The sequence below is a fragment of the Coregonus lavaretus genome (assembly GCF_964263955.1).
Source record: "Coregonus lavaretus genome assembly, chromosome: 13".
Lineage (NCBI taxonomy): Eukaryota > Metazoa > Chordata > Actinopteri > Salmoniformes > Salmonidae > Coregonus > Coregonus lavaretus.
Window position 1 is genome coordinate 33040760 of NC_140000.1, and position 23467 is coordinate 33064226.

At 42.6% G+C, this 23467-nt stretch overlaps 2 protein-coding genes across 4 annotated transcripts; one reads left to right on the forward strand and one right to left on the reverse strand.

Moving 5' to 3' along the window:
* Window positions 1-619: 619 nt before the first annotated feature.
* Window positions 620-8686, forward strand: LOC311139812 (protein cornichon homolog 4). 2 transcript variants are annotated; one of them, XM_084174772.1, is made up of 5 exons: window positions 620-709; window positions 1204-1852; window positions 5611-5723; window positions 7042-7182; window positions 7382-8686. In XM_084174772.1, exons 3-5 carry the CDS (start codon window positions 5656-5658, stop codon window positions 7407-7409), a joined length of 237 nt encoding a protein of 78 aa, XP_084030898.1. In that variant the 5' UTR covers window positions 620-709; window positions 1204-1852; window positions 5611-5655; the 3' UTR covers window positions 7410-8686. The 2 variants fall into 2 exon arrangements, with proteins under 2 accessions (XP_084030898.1, XP_084030897.1); XM_084174771.1 differs by having other exon boundaries at window positions 1204-1272.
* Window positions 8687-10751: 2065 nt separating this feature from the next.
* LOC311139813 (WD repeat-containing protein 26-like) lies at window positions 10752-23095 on the reverse strand. Of its 2 annotated transcripts, none has more exons than XM_084174773.1 (14): window positions 22442-23095; window positions 21452-21551; window positions 21203-21259; window positions 20124-20260; window positions 19649-19746; window positions 19173-19329; window positions 18587-18725; window positions 18276-18416; window positions 17912-18031; window positions 17650-17795; window positions 17455-17533; window positions 17225-17354; window positions 16801-16995; window positions 10752-12153 (listed from the first exon to the last, which is right to left on the reverse strand). In XM_084174773.1, exons 1-14 carry the CDS (start codon window positions 22726-22728, stop codon window positions 12080-12082), a joined length of 1860 nt encoding a protein of 619 aa, XP_084030899.1. In that variant the 5' UTR covers window positions 22729-23095; the 3' UTR covers window positions 10752-12079. The 2 variants fall into 2 exon arrangements, with proteins under 2 accessions (XP_084030899.1, XP_084030900.1); XM_084174774.1 differs by having other exon boundaries at window positions 10752-12163.
* Window positions 23096-23467: the final 372 nt, after the last annotated feature.

Sequence of the window (23467 nt, forward strand, 5' to 3'; positions counted from 1 at the left end):
ACCAAAAAGGGTTATCCTATGGGGACAGCTGAAGAACCCTTTTGGAACCCTTTTTTCTAAGATTGTAGGTAATAAGCTGTAGTCAGGTGGTCATTACCAGGTTATGATGAGATCTTAACTATGACCAGTAGGCTACATAATATAGGACATAATATAGTGGTCACAATTATGACCACCAACTGGTCGTATGGTGGTCAGAAAAATATGTCATATTCTGGTCAGTAAAAATATGTTTTTAAAAACTTCATTTTTTTACCAGTTTACGACCAGAATAAGACAATATACTGATGTCTTTTCAACCAGGACTTGCCTACTGGGTAGTTCCAGTAGTTAGCTACACTGCTACATGGCCAAAAAGTAATTAACTACTTAAAACACTACCAAGATTTTAATTTAGTTCAACTACCACCAAGCTACCGCAAAATGTAGTTAAATTACTAGTTGAACTACATGTAGTTCACTGCAGGCTATGCTTTGTACTGTAGCCTATTTTTATTTGTAAGATTATGTAGGTCTGTCTCATGGGCAGTAGTTTGTACTATCGACTACAGTACGAGAGGTGGCAGTATAGGTAAAAGCTGACCCTTTTCCACTAATTTTCAAAATAACCGGAAATAGCAGTGAATGCGGAAGATGAAAGATGGAGGCGGCTGTGTTCATTCTATCGCTGGTTGACTGCTGTGCTTTGATTTTTCTGGCGGTGTACTTCGTATCCTTTTCTTGAACATGACCTAATACGTTGTGTAGTGGATCTCTATTAGTATTCTTTGTTACAATCAATACGTTCTAGCGCTCGTGCTTTGTGGGTACCTCTCTGTGCCCAGACAAGTGCTAGTTAACGTTGGCCGTGATTTAACCATGATCAAACCAATCCGTGCTGCTCTGTCTTGATAAACGGACGTTAGCGAACTAGCCAGCAAGGGCCAGTTAGCAAACGCCCTATTCGTCCTTTGCACTTTAAAATGTCGATCTTCTGTCTGTCAACAGTAGCGTTTACATATTTTAGATGCAGTGTCTGCTGCTTGTTTTTTCTAACAAAAGTTCAGTGGTTAAAATTAGACTGACAGTCCTAGTTACTCACACATTCCTAAGTATTCAATGGCTTGAGTTAGCTGACATTAAGAATATAGAGAAACTGTTACTGTATAGCTAGCCTGATACATCTCTGCCCAGACAGTTTACATACCTTAACTTCATGAATAGATCATTACCCTCTCCGACCTAGAATGTGACTACATCAATGCACGAGCATGCTGTTCGAAGTTAAACAGAGTAAGCACAGTTGTAATTTCAAATAAAAAATGTTGCATGTACACGCGAGAACCAACGGAGCATAGCCTCCCCTTAGGGCTCTCGGTTAAAGGTGTGGACCACAGCAGGCTCACTGTAAACTATAATCCCGACACTGCTTTAATGGTTAAAAACGTTATTACATCTCGTTAGCGATATGGTTTTGGAAACCTTTGGGATTTAACTTTCACATCAGCCATAAATAATATTTCAAATACCAAAATATACACTTGCAAATCGAGCATCACCGGGCCACATTTTGGGGTGCCGCTGTTTCCCAATGTTCTTGAGCTTGGGATTTAGTTTTAAGTAATTGTTGTATATGGCAGAGCACCCAGCTAATAAAGCGAGATAACCCACCTTGTTACCCACTCCACAAAGCTGGGAGGCAGCCTGTGGTCAAAACGAATGCAATCATTTTTTACCCAGTTAAACTCCTCCTACCTGGTCAACTGGGCTAGCTAAATCGAACTCCCTCCATTGGAACGTTACATTCCTTCTGGAAGCGTTTATTTTTTTTTTTTTTTACTCATCTGCGTGTATTTTTGCAAAACTGTGTACAGTAAGTGTATCTTTTGTGTATTTTCATCGCTGATATGAAAGTTAAAGCTGCAATATATAACTTTTTGGGCCACTGGGCTAAATTCACATAGAAATGTGTGTTATAGATCTGTCATTCTCATTGAAATCAAGTCTAAGAAGAGGTCGATCTGTTCAATGTACGCACTTCTATGCTTCCCTTCACGTTTAGTTTTTGCGTCTTTTAGGTTTTGTACATACATCTTCATTCAAACAGCTGAAAATACAATATTTTTGGTTATGGAAAAGATTTCACAGCGGTTTAGATGGTACAATGATTATCTACACTATACTTGCTTGTTTTGTCAGAAACTGAAATTAAGCTAAATTAGAATTTTAGCAACCAGGAAATGGCGGACCATCTTTATTAAGTTCCAAACGTTACCAAAACCCTATCGCAAGCAAGGCGTATTTACGTTTAGATAGAGCATATGAGTAGGGTCAGCACATTTCCCACTGCAAAAAGGGATGTGCAATGCCATAGAGCCCCACAGTGGAGGTGTCATAATACCTAACGGTCAATCAGGGAAGTGGTTCCAATCATTTTCCACCATTCATTTTTCCCATAGGGGATTTTAGAAACACTTAAAATAAGGGCTGTGTTCTGTGTAGGCTTACCCTGGCGTGATGTTTTGATAACCATGTAAATCTCTCTCGGACAACGTCCGTAATATCAATATATTACTGAATGTGCACTATCCTCAAACAATAGCATGGTATTTTTTTTAGCTGTAATAGCTACTGTAAATTGGACACTGCATTTAGATTAACAAGAATTTAAGCTTTCTGCCCATATAAGACATGTCTATGTCCCAGAAAGTTGGCTGTTGTTTACAACGCCATTCTAGTCACAAATCGCATATTGAGCAGCAACCGTCCCAGTATAGGGACACCGATCCTGTAGTTAAAAAAAAAAAAAAAAAACCCTATACCCAAAATAATAATTAAAACATAAAGTGGATAGCAGAGAACATGCCTACCGTTTACCCTCACTTCTTGGACAAAGCAGAGCCTTAGATATGGAGTTATAGAAACGGTTCTTCGTCCTGTAAGCATTACATGGCAACGCAGGAATTTTCATAGTGGACAGGGCTGTGGGCCAGAAGGTTGTGGGTTCTCAGACCACCGTGGACAACACAAGAGTAGGGGTGGAAAGATCTCCTTTATAGTAAATGCATTGCATGAATCTATCATCATGTTTGCAGGTCTGAGGAAAAAATTGCCATTTATAAAAATTTCATGCAATTCTACATCATTTTACATAATAGCAGAAACTTTTTTAATACCACACAAATTACCAAAATTACAGGCTAAGAATAGACCAAGCGATAGGCCTATGTGTTCATCTTATCATATTTCTCTAATGCCAAATCAATGTGTCTTGTTTGCAACAAAATTGTCCCTGTTTGCAAATAATTAAATCTGAGACTTCATTAGGAATCTGAATTAGACTACTTCCCAAGCAAAGTAAAAATGTTGTCTCCTCGGCTATAGAAGGTTGTAGCTCAGCCTCTGAATGTCAAAGAAACGAAACAATGATATTCCCCTATGCATCAGAGTCACGTCTTTCCCGGGTATTTTACAGCTTGTTTCTAGCATAAAGCATTGCAGACCAAAGTAGTTTTATAGATCACTTTATATAATCAGATCCGTTTTATTTTCTTCAAAATCTTACACTTTTTACCATTTACTTTAATAAAAGGTAGGCATATGGCATACCCTCTCATACCGCCTCAATTCAAATCTTGGATTTAACTTAACAGCCCTTCACTGACACAGAGGTAGGCTATTTAAAGAGTGTATGGTGGGTGGAGGAATTGACTGACAAATCTATGGATATAGCAGCCTATAGCCTAATTTCAGGAATCCTATCTCTTATTTTTTTTAAATAGGAAGAAATAGGCTCCACAAAGCCCTCTTCTTGTTAGTAAAGTGTAATTAAAATTAAGGTTGAAATGAATTATGCCTACTCGAATTTGCCTACTTTCAGCACCATGAGCTATCCTTTTCTGATTGATTGTGCCACTGCAGCTGCAATTTTCAGCACCACAATGTATGTTACTCGAATCTGGCTTATTGTGAGGTCAATAACTCTGATAAATACATAATGGGCAAGAAATATATTGTTTTTAATAAAATCAATTATAGTAGTAGCAAGCTATCAAAGTTGACCTCTGGTCTTTCATCTTCACGCTCTCCTTCTCAAACTGAACAGAACATAGGCTATAGGCTAGTCCACGCGCAAGATGGTGCATTTTCTTTGGACTGGGCCTAATAAAAAATACATTTGGAAAAAAGCCTTTGACTCTCCTGAACTGCCACCGTAGGGCTACACAGCACAGCCATTGGTTAGACAGCACACAAGAAAACGTTTTTGATCAGCAAGAGCAGAGCAGACTGGGGCTCAGGGTTGGAATATCCATTGCAGTGTGTAATGCAGCCTAGTTTCATTTACACCATCCCAGCAGCTATTTTAGAAATATAACTTTGCTCTGTGCGAGCATGCACTTCGTAGCCTATAGGCTATGGATCATCCTATAGGCTATGGATCATTTTGATTGAGACCACACTAAATAGCCTATAGGCCCACTTGATATTGTGTGCCCAGTGGAGAATCACAGATAAGGGGCGGCATCGGGCACACATTGATACATAGCCTAATAAGCAACTACTTCTAAAACACAGAGAAATATTGACATTTCATCAATTACAAATTACATGACTCTCCCCTGTACTAGATTTAAAAAATACTAAACCCTCCCCTTGACTGAAATTGAAAAAGCATGACCCTCCCCCATTTTCCTCCAGGTAACCATTCTGTAAATGTCGATCCATCCCTAAATCCGTTTGAGTTCAAATCACTTTTTGGCAGGATCCCTTTTGATTTAAACAAAACTTTCCATATATGTTTGCCCATGGAAAAAGTGGTCAGAAAGTGACTTTTTGGACCTCATTGCCAAAAGGTTCAGGAGATAAAGGTGCTCAGAGTTTACCAATTTTGCGTACCCCACCATACCATGAGACATCCATGTCTTCTTCACTGGAAAAGATAGTTGAGTTTGATATCATTTAAAAGCTTACAAACAGTGTTGTCTAACTATTTTATTATTTCTTGGAAAAATATTTTTGGAATACAAATTGACAATTTTAAACCTTTAACGTAAATTATCAAAAAACATATGAACTCCAATTTTTTTCATATTCTCATATGTCGTAGCTTAGATCCTATTTCGCATCATCTGAGGTTTTTGTGTTGTGCCTGCCATCGGTTGAGATACATATACTCTTGAAAACAGGGTGGGTGTCATTTCAATCATAAAAAATGACATTATAAAAATAAATCCAGAAATTATCAAACAATTTGACAACCCTGTTTGTAAGCTTTTAAATTGTATACATCTCAACCGTTTATCTTTTCCAGTGATGACGACATGGTGGGGTGGTATGGTATGTTGGGGTACGCAAAATGGGTCAACTTTGAGCACCTTTATCTCGTGAATGTCACTTTCTGAGCACTTCTACAATGGCTAAATAGGCCTATGTATGGAAGGTTTCGTTCAAATCAAAAGGGGTGCAGTCAAAAAGGATTTGAATTCAAATGGATTTACCCTATATGTAGTTAGTAACTTTCAGCTTCCTGACTCATACGTCATATCTGTGGCCCGTTATCTCCAGTTGTCTTTTTATTTCTTGTGTCCTGTATGCTTGTGCTCATATACTTTTCATAATGTGTATCTGCAGTGGGTTGTACCAGAGCTGGTAGGCCAGGTCCTGGCAACAGTGCTGATGCTTGTCTCCCTGCACTGGTTTGTCTTCCTACTCAACCTGCCTGTGGCTGCCTGGAACATGTACAGGTAAGTACGCTGTACCTGTCCTATCCCGGAAATGTTTGAGACAACTGAATGTTAATGATCAACGGCAACTTATTTTCTTATGTGAACGGTAAAGACACTTTTGTGTCTGAGGAGTGAGGGGGTCCACTCAGAGGTGTCATCAGTGGCTGTGTGTAAGCCTTACGATACATTATACTTTATTTTTCATTTCATGACGTCAGCATACAAACACAATATATTACATGCAGTACGGAAAACTGGAAAGTTAGTATACAAGTCACACATTTACATTTTCACATATTCTACTGTCTGACCGTGTATTGGGCATGCATCTGTCCTATGTCCCACTGTTCAGCAGGCTGTTGGAATTAAACTTGCCATGCTCCTATTCTTACTGAACAGTGGGACCCTTAATCTCCTTCCGGAGGGCAGCAGTTCAAAACATTGGCCAAGATTGTGTGTGGGGTCCTCTATGATGCGCTTGGCCTTGTCCCTTGCCTGTTTATCATAGTGGCTCTGAAGCCCCCCCTGCATTGCAGCACGCAGAGCTTGGACCCCAGGTTCACAGTCCGCCTGAGGATACCCATATTAGCCACTGAATGCCCACCGTACCAGGCCAGGAAACAGAAAGTCAGCACACTCTCTATATGGCTGGTGTAGTAGTTGGAGAGTATCTAGGTGTTGACATTCAGTTGTCTCAGTCTGTGCAGGAGGTACAGTCGTGGTTGGTATTTTTTATTGATGGTTTGAGTGTTGGCATTAAAAGAGGGTTTGCTGTCCATGATGGTTCCCAGATACCTAAAACTCTATCTCTTCACCACCCAGGACTAGGTGGCTCACTGAGTCTGCCTTCCTCCAGAAATCAGTGAGCAGTTATTTTAGTTTTGTTGAGTTTGAGGTAGTTGTTATTGCACCAGTCATGAACCTTGTTTACTTCTGTTTGGAAATGCAGTGTGTCATCTGAGGGTGCCTGGCGGCGTCATCTTCATATTTCACTGCCAAGCAGTTCCTGTCGGAGCCTTTTAAGGTCATTGGTGTATATGAAGAACAGCACTGGAGAGATGACAGTTCCTTTTGGGGAACCGGTAGATGTACACAGAGGAAGGGATGTTGTGTTGTTGAACTTGACATACTGCCCCCTGTTCAGCAGGAAGTCCAGCACCCACAAGTAATACTATAACGACCCTAGCCCATGTAAGCCCCTTACAAACTCCCCAACTCAGAGATATAGCCCACCCTCAAGCTGTTTACTACAATGCTATGGTTGTTCTTGTGCTGTATATGTGCTATTTTGTCTTGAGTGTTGTTGGTTTTCCTCTACCTATTGTTTATCTGACAGGGTTTTGAAGGTGCCCATGGGAAACATGGGGGTGTTTGACCCCACTGAGATCCACAACCGAGGACAACTAAAGTCTCACATGAAAGAGTCCATGATCAAACTCGGCTTCCACCTGCTCTGCTTCTTCATCTACCTGTACAGGTAAGAGACTGTCTCTTGCTGTCTGGGATTTTATATGCTAGTTTTCATATGCTAGCCGCTGTCATATGCTACAGTACTAACATAGCTAATCTTACTGCTCCTTTATTTATTGCTTAGTACAGGATAACTTTGATGTTTAGCCTGAGCTTTGGTTCTAAAGTAGTTTCTTCACTTGTCACACTTCCTTTCTCCTCCACAGCATGATCCTGGCACTGATCAACGATTGAGATCCCCATGGCCATTTTAATCCAAATCACAAACTATTCAGTATGTGGCGTTCAATATGTCCTGGTCCTCAGTCCTCTGCACAGCTGGAGCCACATGACATTACACTCCCCTGGACACCTAATCATTGCTCAGACCCCCTCCCCATGATGTACTTCTGTGTTCTCATAACTGCCCTGGAATTGTGTGTGTGCTCGCTTGTGCACGTGTGTGTGTGTGTGTGTGTGTGTGTTCTTTCGTTCAGCCTGTGTCCAACAATGCTGTCCATGCACTGCTCCTCTGGGCAGATGGAAAACATGACAATCGCACAGGCTAGATGGTGCATATGATTGGCTAACACATTTTCAGCCAAGAGCCAATCACAACAGCTAGCACATCCTCTGCCAGCCTGCCGAACATCATCTTTGATATGTCAATGCCATATTTGATTGTCATGTTTATTTTTTGTGTCTCGTCAACATGCTGGAAAATCCTTGAATTGAATATCCTTTGCAGAATACTAACCTGTGTTTTGGGGATGATCTATTTCTATTATATTTTCTTGCAGTCTCTTATTAACATCAATAAGTTATAGATCTGACATCCCCTGACTGCTGAAAGGTGCACATTTGATTGGTATTAAGTTCTCAGGGGAATACATGCACCTGGATTGGAAAATGTTTTTCAGCCATATTTTATCGCTCTCTGTAACTGACTGTGTATCAATGGGCAATATAACCTTGGGCTCGATTCAATCTGTAGCGCTGAAGATCTGCGCTGTAGCCCGGTTTAATTTTAAAGGTAATTTTCGATTGAGCTGACATGCAGCATTTATCATGAACAAAGTCTCCGCGAACGTGGGAACATTGCCTTTCAATTTCTATCACGTTGTAGCGCTTCAGATTGAATCAAACTCATTGTCTGTATGATAGTTGTATTACATGTCACCATTAACATTTTATTTGGGCAGTTTGAGCATGACCATGTTCCATCCAAATGTATTTCTCCACTGGGAAGAGTGTCTGTTCAGATTGTTTAAATCAAACTAAAATTACTGTCAAGTTTTATTTTTGCTTATGAAAATAATTTGTGGGGTTTCTTAAATAAATAAACTTGAAAGAGAACATTTGGGTGTCTTTTTCTTGTGAGATTGTATTAACCCGTCCCGAGGTAGGGCTAATACTGTAGTCCAAAGAGAAACCTCGGGAGACTTATGCATGTTCTGTTCTGAGAATATAATATAATTTCTGTGGCTGTGCTTCGTAAGCTGCTAATCATTAAAGCCATCACTCTCTGTCTTAAAACCCTGAATGCTTTATTGAAAATATGCATACATAACTTCTCCTACACAACGTTACATAACAGTACAATCACTTTTTGTAATAACACATTTAAATGGATGCTAACAAACAAACCTAATACTGGCTTCTCACCTCACCAAGCGTTTACAGCAAGGAGAGGGAAATAAGAAGCCCCAAAATAAGGTACATCTCAAAAGAAAACAAAAACTTGCATAAGCTGAACCACATCTGTGATTGTTTTAGTGTTTGATCTGTACTGAGGTGTGTGGCGTGTATGTATACATATTTTTAGATCTATCAGTCTTCTGTAACAGAACAAGCTGGTGGTGGCTGTAATGACCTGTGGGCAGGCGCTCGCCTGATGCAGGGGAGATCTGTGTCACAGAAAAATGCTCAGCCTATACGCTGTTCTTACACTATCTCATAATACATGCCATAACATACAGATATATAGCACATAGCATACCATATCAGAAAAGCTTATTTTGCTTGACTGTCCAACAGGAACAATTTGTACATGTTCATAATTATCTGATACACTTGTGTACAAATGCATTACACATGTTAAATTGTGGTAAAATAAATGTACTTATAGAAAAAGAAATGGTTGAAGAGGCCAATATGATAGTACAGGGAAAATGAGAGAAAACAAATGAAGTGATAAATGAAACAGAAAACAATAGTAACAAAAGTCATAAAACCAGATAAGCAAGTTTTTTCAAAGACATTTTATGTCAGCCTGTATTGAATACATAAATCAGGAAAATGAAAAACAAACAAACCAGCAAATAAATGCTAATTTCACCACAGCTAGAGAAAAAGTGGATACACCAAAAATGTAAGTGATAAAGATGAGGGATAGGAGAGAAGGGAACAAGTGAGAGGCAAGGAGAGAAGATGAGGAAAATGGAGGTAACTTGAGAACAGCACAATGGTGGACACATAAATGAGATCAAAGTCAAGGAAAACCCAGTCAACCCCATTGCTGTTAAGGGTGATACAACCCAGTTCAAACAGCAAGTTTAAGCAATTCCTTCCCCACTACCTAACCTCTCCACAACTATAACCTCCTAAACATTCCCATTAGAAAGTTAGCCTCAGCACGTGCTTCACTAGGTCTAGCAAGTACTGAAGAGTAAGAGCATAGCCACCATATAATCAATCAGGTGGTCAAAATGGTTTCTTCTGGCAGCAGTGAGCAACGTGCACATCAATCTCACCCTTTGGAGAAATAAAGCAACATCCAATTTAAAAGGTATTTTACCTCTTGAAAAAAAATCAACACTAAAATTAAAAAGTACTGTATTAAAAAAACACTAAACAAACGTAATCATCGTAACCCTACAAGCATCTCCAAGATTCACTTAGATTTGTGGATTTTATATCCATCAGTTTCAGTTAAAATGCCTGTAAGTCTTGTCATTTAAAAATAGCTAAAAGTTTGACGTGAAATAAAAAAACTTCATTATTTTCAGCATGTGGAAACCCCAATCTCATATACGTTGAGATGTTTATTAGAGGCAGCAATGAATAAACCAATTAAAAATTACTTTCCTGTTGTTAGAACAACATAGATATACAGTGCCGTGAAAAAGTATTTGCCCCCCTTCTGATTCTCTATTTTTGATACTGAATGTTTTCAGATCTTCAACCAAAACCTAATATTAGATAAAGGGAACATGAGTTTACAAAAAAAAGGATACTTATTTTATTTATTTAATTAACAAAGTTATGCAACACCCAATTACCCTGTGTGAAAAAGTAATTGCCCCCTTACACTCCATAACTGGTTGTGCCACCTTTAGCTGCAATGACTGCAACCAAATGCTTCCTGTAGATGTTGATCAGTCTCTCACATCGCTGTGGAGGAATTCTTGCCCACTCTTGCATGCCAAACTGCTTTATCTCAGGGACATTTAGGGGTTTTCAAGCATTAACTGCTCGTGTCAAGTCCTGCCACAACATCTCAATTGAGATAAGGTCTGGACTTTGACTAAGCTATTCCAAAATGTCAAATGTGTTACTTTTTAACCATTTGCATGTAGACTTGATTGTGTGTTTTAGATCATTGTCTTGCTGCATGACCCAGCTGCGCTTCAGCTTCAGCTCACAGACCGATGGCCTGATATTCAGTGTTTGGTTTTCGCCAGACATCATGGGACCCATCTCGCCCAGAAAGTTGACTCAAGTTTGCCAGAAAGCACCTGGAAGATCATCAAGACTCTTGGAAGAATGTTCTATGGACAGATTATTCAAAAGTATAACTTTTTGGATGACATGGATCCCATTATGCCACACACAACATTCCACAGTAAGAACCTCATACCAATGGTCAAGCATGGTGGTGGTAGTGTGATGATTTGTGGATGCTTTGCTGCCTCAGGACTTGGACGACTTGCCTTAATAGAACAAACCATGAATTCTGCTCTGTATCAGAGAATTCTACAGGAGAATGTCAGGCCATCCATCTGTGAGCTGGAGCTAAAGCGCAGCTGGGTCATGCAGCAAGACAATTATCCAAAACACACAATCGAGTCCACATGAAAATGGCTAAAAAGCAACACATTTGAAGTTTTGGAATGGCCAAGTCAAAGTCCAGACCTAATCCCAATTGAGATGTTGTGGCAGGACTTGAAACAAGCAGTTCATGCTTGAACACCCACAAATGTCGCTGAGTTAAAGCAGTTCTGCATGGAAGAGTGTGCAGCAAGACAAAATTCCTCCACAGTGACGTGAGAGACTGATCAACAACTACAGTCATTGCAGCTAAAGGTGGCACAAGCAGTTATTGAGTGTAAGGGGGCAATTACTTTTTCACACAGGGGCATTGGGTGTTGCATAACTTTGTTTATGAAATAAGTATGTAATTGTTATGTTATTTGTTCACTCAGGTTCCCTTTATCTAATATTAGGTTTTGGTTGAAGACCTGATAACATTCAGTATCAAAAATATGCAAAAGTAGAGAAAATTAGAAAGGGGGCAAATAGTTTTTCACAGCACTGTATATACCCGTACCACTCTCCACCACTACAGCCCTCTCTATTTATATATAAATGTACTAATCATGACAATAAATAATATTATCAATAATAAATAATAAACTCTGGACGAGGCAGGTGAAAGGTGGCAGTCCTGGGGTTAGCTCCGAGAAAAAAGAGGATGGGGCTTGGCTGAACACAGGTGGTGCAACAGACATCAGACACTGTGAGCCACACAGGTAAGAGGAGGTGGGAGGTCACAGTCAAGATGGCCGCTGGGTAATCGGTTCATTTAAGTGATTTGTCTGACATCTCTGTGTGTGTGACGTTATCACCTGCCGCCGGAGCACAGCCCCAGAGCCAAACCTCCAGAAAGCAGCTGTCCAAACGCAATAGTTTCTCCACTTCATTCGTTAGAGTCTAGTGTTATTCTCCTGGATTCGAGAAGTAGTGTCTTCTGCTCCAAGGTCACCATCAGCTGTCCATGCTACAACATTCTTTCAGGGAGAGAGAGAGAGAGAAACAGAAGAGCATTTTCATTTATATAGTTTTTATTTACAGCTTTTTATTTTGTTGTTACATGTAGTCTACACACATTTTACATACATGGCCTTTTTATAAACATTACATCTAGATAGATAGTACTTATACATTATCCATTGTGTTACTTAATTACATACAATAATTGCCTACCATTCAGCTGTTTCCTAACCTCATTGTCTGAACTGTTAACGTTAGGTAGCAAGTGGCTACTGTGCTTGAAATATTAGCTAGCTTGTTGATACCTGGATAGCTACTAGTAAACAATAGCTGGAACGACCGTGCGAACAGACGCGAACTGGCTGAGTCAATTCAGTGGCTAGCTTTGCACTTGGCTAGCTAACAGTAGCTGCTAGGGGTAAGTCATAACCTACATTTGTGTTTTGTTTTTTTACATATTGATAGCCCGAGTCGTTCAAGGAATTTGGGACATGGGTGACTAGTTAACGTTAGTTTGGCTCTCTCTGTGTGTTCGTGCCGTGAAAGGAGGGGTTCTTCTTTGTCTGAAAGCAATGGCTAGCTAGTTTGCTAACTATTCTAGCTAACTAACTGGCTGAATAAGTTGACGACGGACTCGGTCAAGCTGTCGGGACTAACCCACAACGTTAGACACGGACACGAACGATCTGCTTGCGTGTTGATCCACTGGTGCTTTGTTGTGGCAGAGTATTGGCGCTAAACCGTGTTGCAGGAGTCCGGCATGCTAACTGGCTGTGGCGTCATATGACTTGATGCCCGGTCGATTTTCACGGAATAATACTGCACCTAGTTAGCTAGCTGAATAAACTGAGTTAGTCTATTCCTAGAAACATTGAACCGCTGTAGTTTACAACAATTATAGTTTCTGAGGTGGAAGTTGGGAGAGTTATATTTGGGAGTTGTGGTGAGGGAGGCCCCGCTCTCTCCTTTCCCAGATGTTTAGTTCATTTCATTCCGATCTCCTCTGCATTATTGTAGCCATTTGCTGCAGCCTGTCAACTATGCCTCTGCCTATCCCTGTTCTCTCCTCTCCGCACAGGCTACACAAACGCCTCACACCGCGTGGCTGCTGCCTCTCTAACCTGGTGGTCCCTGCACGCACCACCCACCTGGAGTTCCAGGTCTCAGGCAGCCTCTGGAACTGCCGTTCTGCTGCCAACAAGGCAGACTTCATCCCAGCCAATGCTACCCTCCAGTCCCTCGACTTCTTGGCGCTGACGGAAACATGGATTACCACTGAAAACACTGCTACTCCTACTGCTCTCTCCTCGTCTGACCATGTGTTCTCGCATACCCCGAGAGCATCTGGTCAGCGGGGTGGTGGCACAGGAATCCTCATCTCTCCCAAGTGGACATTCTCAATTTTTCCCCTAACCCATCTGTCTATCTCCTCATTTGAATTCCATGCTGTCACAGTCACTAGCCCATTTAAGCTTAATATCCTTGTCATCTATCGCCCTCCAGGTTCCCTTGGAGAGTTCATCAATGAGCTTGACGCCTTGATAAGTTCCTTTCCTGAGGATGGCTCACCCCTCACAGTTCTGGGGGATTTCAACCTCCCTACGTCTACATTTGACTCATTTCTCTCTGCCTCCTCCTTTCCACTCCTCTCCTCTTTTGACCTCACCCTCTCACCGTCTCCCCCTACTCACAAGGCAGGCAATACGCTTGACCTCATCTTTACTAGATGCTGTTCTTCTACTAATCTCACTGCAACTCCCCTCCATGTCTCCGACCACTACTTTGTATCCTTTTCTCTCTCGCTCTCCTCCAACACTACTCACTCTGCCCCTACACAGATGGTAATGCGCCGTCGCAACCTTCGCTCTCTCTCTCCCGCTACTCTCTCCTCTTCCATCCTATCATCTCTTCCCTCTGCTCAATCCTTCTCCCTCCAATCTCCTGATTCTGCCTCCTCAACCCTCCTCTCCTCCCTTTCTGCATCCTTTGACTCTCTATGTCCCCTATCCTCCCGGCCGGCTCGGTCCTCCCCTCCAGCTCCGTGGCTTGATGACTCATTGCGAGATCACAGAACAGAGCTCCGGGCAGCTGAGCGGAAATGGAAGAAAACTAGACTCCCTGCGGACCTGGCATCTTTTCACTCCCTCCTCTCTACATTTTCTTCATCTGTTTCTGCTGCTAAGGCCACTTTCTACCACGCTAAATTCCAAGCATCTGCCTCAAACCCTAGGAAGCTCTTTGCCACATTCTCCTCCCTACTGAATCCCCCCCCCCCCCCCATCCTCCCTCTCTGTGGATGACTTCGTCAACCACTTTGAAAAGAAGGTTGACGACATCCGATCCTCGTTTGTTAAGTCAAATGACACTGCTGGTCCTGCTCACACTGCCCTACCCTATGCTTTGACTTCTTTCTCCCCTCTCTCTCCAGATAAAATCTTGCGACTTGTGACTGCAGGCCGCCCAACAACCTGCCCGCTTGACCCTATCCCCTCCTATCTTCTCCAGACCATCTCCGGTGACCTTCTCCCCTACCTCACCTCGCTGATCAACTCATCCTTGACCGCTGGCTATGTCCCTTCCGTCTTCAAGAGAGCGAGAGTTGCACCCCTTCTCAAAAATCCAACACTCGATCCCTCTGATGTCAACAACTACAGACCAGTATCCCTTCTTTCTTTTCTCTCCAAAACTATTGAGCGTGCCGTCTTTAGCCAACTCTCTTGCTATCTCTCTCAGAATGACCTTCTTGATCCAAACCAGTCAGGTTTCAAGACTGGTCATTCAACTGAGACTGCTCTTCTCTGTGTCACGGAGGCTCTCCGCACTGCTAAAGCTAACTCTCTCTCCTCTGCTCTTGTCCTTCTAGACCTGTCTGCTGCCTTTGATACTGTGAACCATCAGATCCTCCTCTCCACCCTCTCCGAGCTGGGCATCTCCGGCGCGGCTCACTCGTGGATTGCGTCCTACCTGACCGGTCGCTCCTACCAAGTGGCGTGGCGAGAAGCTGTCTCCGCACCACGTGCTCTCACCACTGGTGTCCCCCAGGGCTCAGTTCTAGGCCCTCTCCTATTCTCGCTACACACCAAGTCACTTGGCTCTGTCATATCCTCACATGGCCTCTCCTATCATTGCTACGCTGACGACACACAACTAATCTTCTCCTTTCCCCCTTCTGATAACCAGGTGGCGAATCGCATCTCTGCATGTCTGGCAGACATATCAGTATGGATGACGGATCACCACCTCAAGCTGAACCTTGGCAAGACGGAGCTGCTCTTCCTCCCGGGGAAGGACTGCCTGTTCCATGATCTCGCCATCACGGTTGACAACTCCGTTGTGTCCTCCTCCCAGAGTGCGAAGAGCCTTGGCGTGACCCTGGACAACACCCTGTCGTTCTCCGCTAACATCAAGGCGGTGACCCGATCCTGTAGGTTCATGCTCTACAACATTCGGAGAGTACGACCCTGCCTTACACAGGAAGCGGCACAGGTCCTAATCCAGGCACTTGTCATCTCCCGTCTGGATTACTGCAACTCGCTGTTGGCTGGGCTCCCTGCCTGTGCCATTAAACCCCTACAACTCATCCAGAATGCCGCAGCCCGTCTGGTGTTCAACCTTCCCAAGTTCTCTCACGTCACCCCCCTCCTCCGCACACTCCACTGGCTTCCAGTTGAAGCTCGCATCTGTTACAAGACCATGGTGCTTGCCTATGGAGCTGTGAAGGGAACGGCACCTCCGTACCTTCAGGCTCTGATCAGTCCCTACACCCAAACGAGGGCATTGCGTTCATCCACCTCTGGCCTGCTGGCTCCCCTTCCTCTGCGGAAGCATAGTTCCCGCTCAGCCCAGTCAAAACTGTTCGCTGCTCTGGCACCCCAATGGTGGAACAAGCTCCCTCACGACGCCAGGACAGCGGAGTCACTCACCACCTTCCGGAGACATTTGAAACCCCACCTCTTTAAGGAATACCTGGGATAGGATAAAGTAATCCTTCTACCCCTCCCTTACCCCAACCCCCCCCCCCCAAAAAAAATAATTATCCCACTGGCTATAAGGTGAATGCACCAATTTGTAAGTCGCTCTGGATAAGAGCGTCTGCTAAATGACGTAAATGTAAATGTAATGTAAATGTGTTTTCAGTCCTATCTATTATAGAACATGAGCTTTTAAACCCACCCCTCAGCTACTCTCAGTCCATCCCACCTATCTCCGTAAACCACCCTCTTACGATTTCAATGTGCCATTTATTTTTCAACTGTGCTGTTTCACATACATTCTGAACCTGTCTAATCCTATAGGACCTACAGATTGTAAGTTAAATATCAATATTTTTACTAAAAGTATAATTATATTGTTGATTGATTAACTATGGCTTTCCAAATCTCCCAACACTGCTATTTGTAGGGTTAATTTTAGAAGAGCATTTTCATTTGCATTTATATGACCTTTTCTTCTTGGTCCACTCCTACACAATAGACTTTTAAAAAATTCAAATAGTTCTACAAATTATCTTTTACACCCCATTTTGTCTCATAATTACAGTGTAGAGGCCATTGTAATAATAGACAGTGAACCTAAAAACATATGACAGATATAAAGAGGGCTCATTATCTAGGCCACTAGTTAAAGTATGATGACCAGTAAAACAAATCCGTACCGTTTAGCCCCTCAGTGTCCTGGACATCAAGGAAAGGGGCGGGCCCCCAGATTCGGACAGTGCCGTCATCTGAGGCGCTGGCCAAAAGACCGGGCACTACAGGGTTCCAGCTCACACAGTTCACTGTACGTGTGTGACCTGTCAACTCTGCGATGGGCAGCTCACTGCGCCTGTGCCAGATGTACACTTTGTGATCTGTAAATGGAGGACACAGAGTATAAACAGGGAGGGACTACCTGGCCTTCCAATAAGAAACGTTAATTTTCCTTTTCAACGTTTTCCGTTGCGTGCACTAATGAACACGACACTGATGTGCGAGTAAGTTAGTGTGGTTATACTGCCAGGTTTACAAATAATAACGAAAGTAATGTCAAAGCATCATTTGGACTCAGATGAGATCGACTAGCAGGGGACATGGCCTTACCCTCACTCCCACTGGCGATGAAGTCTTCGTTGTGTCCTCCAAAGCAGGAGTGGATGGTGTAGAAGCCCTGTGTCACGCCCTGATACTTCCTCACCAGCACCCGGTCATGTAGGTCCCACAGGTGCACACCCTACAGACAGACAGGGAATATTGACCAGTGCACTCTCAGACAGCTCGACATATTCCTACCCAAAAACACCCCACCTCCAAAGAAAAGCCAAACCACTCACCTGAGTAGCCACATTCAGCAAAGCTAACCTCCCGTTCTTTGAAACTGTGAAAGACATGATTGGATGGTCCTCCTGGACTCTGTGGAAGTGCAGCACAAACACAAAATTAAAATGACAGAACTTGCATAAGCACAGGATGGCCCTTGTGCATATAGACACGATGATTAGATATGACGTTGGATGGGACTAACTCACATGTTTCTGTCCGTAAGGTCCTCAAAGTTGTAACCACGGATACGCTGGTGTGTGTCTGATGCCAGTACGGTCCGAGCGTCACCCAGGCACCACAGGCACTGAACCCTTACTCCTTCCCACGAGTCCAGCAGATTACCATCCAGATCCTGGGGATAAGGTTATATCAACCAACCTCAATAAACTGATTAGTCCAACACACACAATAGCTCAATCTGCCCTTATGCTGGGACAGACAGGTCACACCCAGATGGAAGACACTCACACACTGGTAGAACTGGCCCCTCTGGCCTCCGGTGACAAAGCGCTTGCCATCTGGATTCCAGGCCACACTAGTCAGGCTGTCCTCGTGTGATTGGCTCATCTTTGTCCGCAACTCACCCGTCTGGCCAATGACAAGAGACATGGGTGAGTGAGCAGGGAGGAGTTAAAAAAGAAACCTTTAACCTTTTTTTAATGCCTAGTAATAACATGACAATAACAACTACCCTTTTCATCCTGGTGACAGTAAGATGTGGAAGTCATCTCTAATTTACCCGCAACACAATCATTGAGGAATAGAACTTTGTAGAGGACTTTTGATCTTTCCAACAACAAGCTTTCTGGATAAAAAGTCAATCCAACGTTACCTGTACGTTCCACAGCCACAGCTCTGAGCAGTCATCGGGGCCACAGGCAATCAAGTAGGTGTCATCAGGGCTCCAGGCCAGGTTTGAGACACCGTAAGCGTGGCCCTCTAGAGTCTTCATCAGCTTCAACTGGTGATTCTCCTGTCAAATCAGCAGCACAGTTATCACCTCAACTAATCATTTCCCTCAAAGTTCACATCTTCCTGCCTCCGCCACTCCATTGAAACGCCCCTCTCTTATGCTCAGTCTACTAAAACCTGATACACTTATCAGCATGATCATGGTTCATCTGTAATGAGGAAGGTTCCTACTGTGTTGACATGCCACACGATGACTGTGGTGTCTTTGGATCCCGTGGCCAGTTTGGTGCCGTCATTGGAGAACTTGCAGAACCACACTTCATTGCAGTGTTCGGTGAGGATCTGCTGGGTGTAGCAAGGGAACTGTTTCCTGTAGATAACAACACTCAGACGTCAGGGAGGGAGGATATATAGGAGAGAATAAGGTTTTGTGATATCAGGAATAGACCTTATCACCCTGAACGTTCTATCCAGCTAGTGTGGGTAGCTAATACTTTTTTTTGAAACCAGGGCAGATAATGACAATATGCTAAGGTTTTTGCATTGGTTTAAATGAAGCACTTCACTTCCTACCCAGTTAGAAAATGTGAACGTCAGAAAACTAACGTTAGTCAATGCCGCGTGAATACATAAAATCTATACATACAATCTTGTGACATAACCACCACAATAGAAGCAAAACAAACTATTACTGGGAAGTAAGACCATTACAACTACAGCTGAGGTCCAAGGCAAGGCAATTTTGAGGGCCAAATTAAGGGAATGAACACAGAAAGGACAGACAAATACAGACAAAGTATAAAGTGAAGAGCCTTACCGGCTGCAGGCGTGGTCCAGGAGGAGGGACACAGAGTCCAGGCCACTGTCCAGTTTGGTGTTGTGGTAGAGGCAGCGCTCTCTCTGCAGCTCCACAGCCTGCCTCAGCAGGGTCTGCAGCCGGCGCGGAGGCAGCATCACAGCGGGAGGCAGGTACGCTGCAGACAGGAGAAGGGAGGGAGTGAGGCACAGTGTGATAAGATAGGAATGAGGGGAACAAAGAGAGCGGGAGAGAGAGAAATCGTTTAAAATACATTCTTAAAATGTCACTCGGAAAAGAAGAGCAACTAAATCTGTGTTTAAAGACCATAAATTCTGTTTCTAACCTGGAGAGCAATTCATTTGATAAAAAAGGTGCACTCATCTTTTTTTTAAATGGGGGTAAGGCTGAATGTGAGGATGTGGTATGTGTGTGTGTGTGTGTGAGATGAGTATGTGTGAGTGTGTGCGTGTGTGTACGTGTAAGATGGCACTCACTCTGTAACTTGTCCAGGAGTTTAGTGCGGGAGGCAGTGCCTTTTCCCTCCCACTCTGCCTTTGCTCTCAGATCCTCTGCATGGCTGCACATCAGGTACCTTGGAAAGAGATGACATCAGCATTAGGCTGCCCTGCAGTACTCACCCCCAGCACCGCGGAGACAGTCAGACAGGGAACCCCATTATTCTAGCTCACTCAAAATCAGCTAAAATTCAAAGAGGTGCAAAAAATGTGTCATTAACAAATCCATACCATTGACCATACTGAACAAGGATTGGCCATACTCCAACACAAACACTCCTCACTGATTTAATGGTTAGTTGTCACACATTGCAATGGACATGGATCAAGTTTTAAAAGGCACTACAAGTGACAGCGGTTTCAATTTCAAAAGAGGCTTAGCTATATCTCTGTGATCTAGGCCATTTCTTTAGAGTGGGATAGGGCATTATGACTGTTGATCGGAGGTAGCTACCCGCTCAGGATGTGGATGCGCTCTGTGTTGTACTTGAGGGGAGTGAGCTCAGCTCTCAGGACCTGCAGCGCCTCCAGGATCTTGGCATCCTCCAGATACTCCAGGTACTTCTGCTGCAGGAGCAGGAACTTCATCCGCTATGGAGGAGAAAATAAGACAGAAGGGAGGCGAGGAAATATACAAATATGAGTGCATTACGAGTTAAGCACATGGATCTTAAAACATATCAAAATGGTTGTCTATGAGGAAAATGTAGCCTACACATACTACTCTTTTACTCTGACAAGCAATAGTTGTCAATGTCTTGTCCGCATTCTACTGTAGCTAGTGCTGTGCGATTAACCGAAACGTCGGTTATTTTTCGCTTTTTAAACAACTAATTGACCGATGTCAGTTCACTTATTTGAATTCCATGTTATTCAGGTTCTTTCTGTGCACACAATGCACAGTTTCTCTAGAGATAAATCAGATCAAGCCCGAACTGTGCGATGTAGTAGGGAGTTGTAGTTTCCAACAGGCCAATATTCTACATAGGTTTGTGCAGAAAACATGGTAATTAACTACAATGACCATAATAAATTGCGCGCCTACTTGTCCGGTCTGAGACGGAGAGAAGAGACAGAAGAACGCGCGATCAAGAGGGATAGAGAGCAGTTGCTTCGTGAGGTATCGCTACCTGAAAATACATAATCTAAGATTGATAGTTGGTATTCAGCAGTCATAAAAGTATGCCTTATTTACTTTGAAGAACTACTAAAATAGGGATTTTGTCAGACAGCATAGGCAGCAGCTCTATAGAGATGAGATGATGACATGGAATTAAATAATGTAAAACAAATGTAACATACACAACAACTGAAATATTGTAAAGCAATGTGAATAAATTATGGCTAATAAGTGATAAGCAGTAATTGGCAGTCCTTACCATCATGGGACTTTTATTAATTGTTTTATTATGTGTAGTTACAGCATTCAACCCACATAATGCTTAGTGCATTTAATGTTAAAAACAATAATCAGTGATTTTTTTTTATAATCGAACCGAAACCGACCACTAACTGTAGCACTGTTGGGCTTACCACAATAGCACTTGGAGAATGCATCAACGCTTTCAGCTCATTCAGGTCACTTTCAGCCTATATTCAAACAAAGAAATAGACACTGGTTATTTTCTATTTTCAAACTACTGTACATTTAAACTTAATAAGTGACATTTTTGTTTAAAAAGTTTGAGAGAAATTAATAAAATAAGTCAACAAGTAGAATAGATGTGTTGTGTACCTCTAAGGTTAGATTACAAATAAAAACATCTAAAATGATTTCATCACCTTGTCCCACTCTCCTTCCATCACATGGTTGCGGAACTTTGTGGCAGAGGGATGCTCCAGTCTGCAGCCAGACTCCTGCATCAACAGGTCCACTGTCTGACTGTAGATGAGAGGGGGAGGGTGAGCACTTGCAAAGGAGAAATACGAAGTATTTGCAAAAGGAGAGTCAAATAGCATTACTTTATGTACAGGTATTCAAAAATAACATATTTGTTAAATTTCTTATTTTGTCAGAGCCCAGACCAGGTTATAAATAATTAATTTGAATCATGTTTACTAACTTATTACTTGGTCAAGTACAATATCACAATGCCTGATAGGGTGATTCATTGTATCTTTATCAATGACTTGCCAAAGTCATAAACAATTTGACTTGTGCTGTATCAAATCTGTAGACATATTTTTCAAAGTTGGAGGCAAATGTGGTGACTGTTCGATTTTCAAAATTCTTCATGAAAACAGATCGATTTCATGTGATCTTGTGGCTTGATTCACATGCAAATACTATCAAGTAACCAAACATTCTCAAAGCATTCTGTACTAGATTTTCCAGTTTCCATGGTCTTGGCAACTCCCAAGAGTAATGTCATTATAGGCATCTTTTGAATTACACTTAAAAAATATATATATATATAAATAAAAGTCTGCATATGGCTGATGATTAGGGAAGTGTTGTGTCTTTAGGCTACTTAACAAGAAACCTGCATGTTCTTGTTATTTCATGAAGTCCCATTTCTGGACCCCAAAGTAACAGTTAGCTAGCTTCCTACCAAGACTAGCTCAATTGTGCAATAATGGGCCATCTTTCTCCCTTCATACATTTTCTAAAGGACCCATGTTGTATTCAATTTTCCCTCTACAAAACTCCTCTGTTTATCTCACCGAAATAGTCGCTGTCAACATGATGACTTGCTTTATTCGCGGTTATTATGAAGTACATGATTTAGCATCAGCTGACAGCTAGCTAGGAAGCTAACGTTAGCTACTTACTTAAGCCCTAAATCGTGTAAATGTTGCCCTATAAGTCTAATGACATCTTCCTCTGACTGAGAAAGACGTTTCTTCTTTTTCACGGAGTTGGCATCCGAAGACACGGTGTTGTTGGATGCCGCTGGGGCTGTGATACCGTTGTTGTTACTGACAGAGTTCCCATTGTTTGTTGTGGATAGTCCATTAGTGTGAGCTCCCCCCGCGGAGGACGACTCTCCGTTTTGCGCACTGTTGTTTAGGCAGGACAGCTCCGAATCTTGACCCTGTCCTGCCCCGTTGGCCTGCATGTTATTAATGTTGATATGGGCTACACTGTGCGGATTTAATCGAATGACAGGAGCAACGGGTGAATTCGGAAAAGTTAAAAGCCCCACAATAACTGCAGACAGGGCCTCTGACCCAATTGCAGCCCCGAGCTCCCCTGCTCCCTCCGCCACCGAAGCTCGGTATTTCTTCCGCGGTGGCGGCGAAGCTCCGCCGGTTTCCGAGTCGGAGGAAGCGGAGGCCAGAGTTAATTCGCAAAGAGCGTTGGTGACAGAATGATGTCAAGTAGGGGCTAGCAAAGGTGTCAGAGACGAAACAATAACTCGTTTTTATCGCTGAGCTTCTCCTGTTATTGTTGCTCTCCAGACAACTGAAGACCCATTATGGATATTGAGACGCAGTGACGTCACCGGAAATTCCGACACTACCTTGTGTCCGGGTAGTCCATATGTGGCGCCCTTGATGTTCATCCTGAACTTTGTTTGTTTCACAAGTTAATACACCTTTTTATATTTATTTGTTTTATATTTTAATTGATTAATTATCTCTCGGGAAAATGATACAAGTTGTTTACGATAAAAGGGTACATCTGCAGTTCTAACAATAACAGTGACCGTCCCGCTGCTGTATGTAACCACTGTAACCACTCTCAAATTCATAGACGAGCTATGGATGCAAGGATTGACCATCCGTGACGTCAAAGTTATAGAATTAACCAAGTTGAGGCTATACAGCTTTTGTTTCAAATTACATTGTTTACAC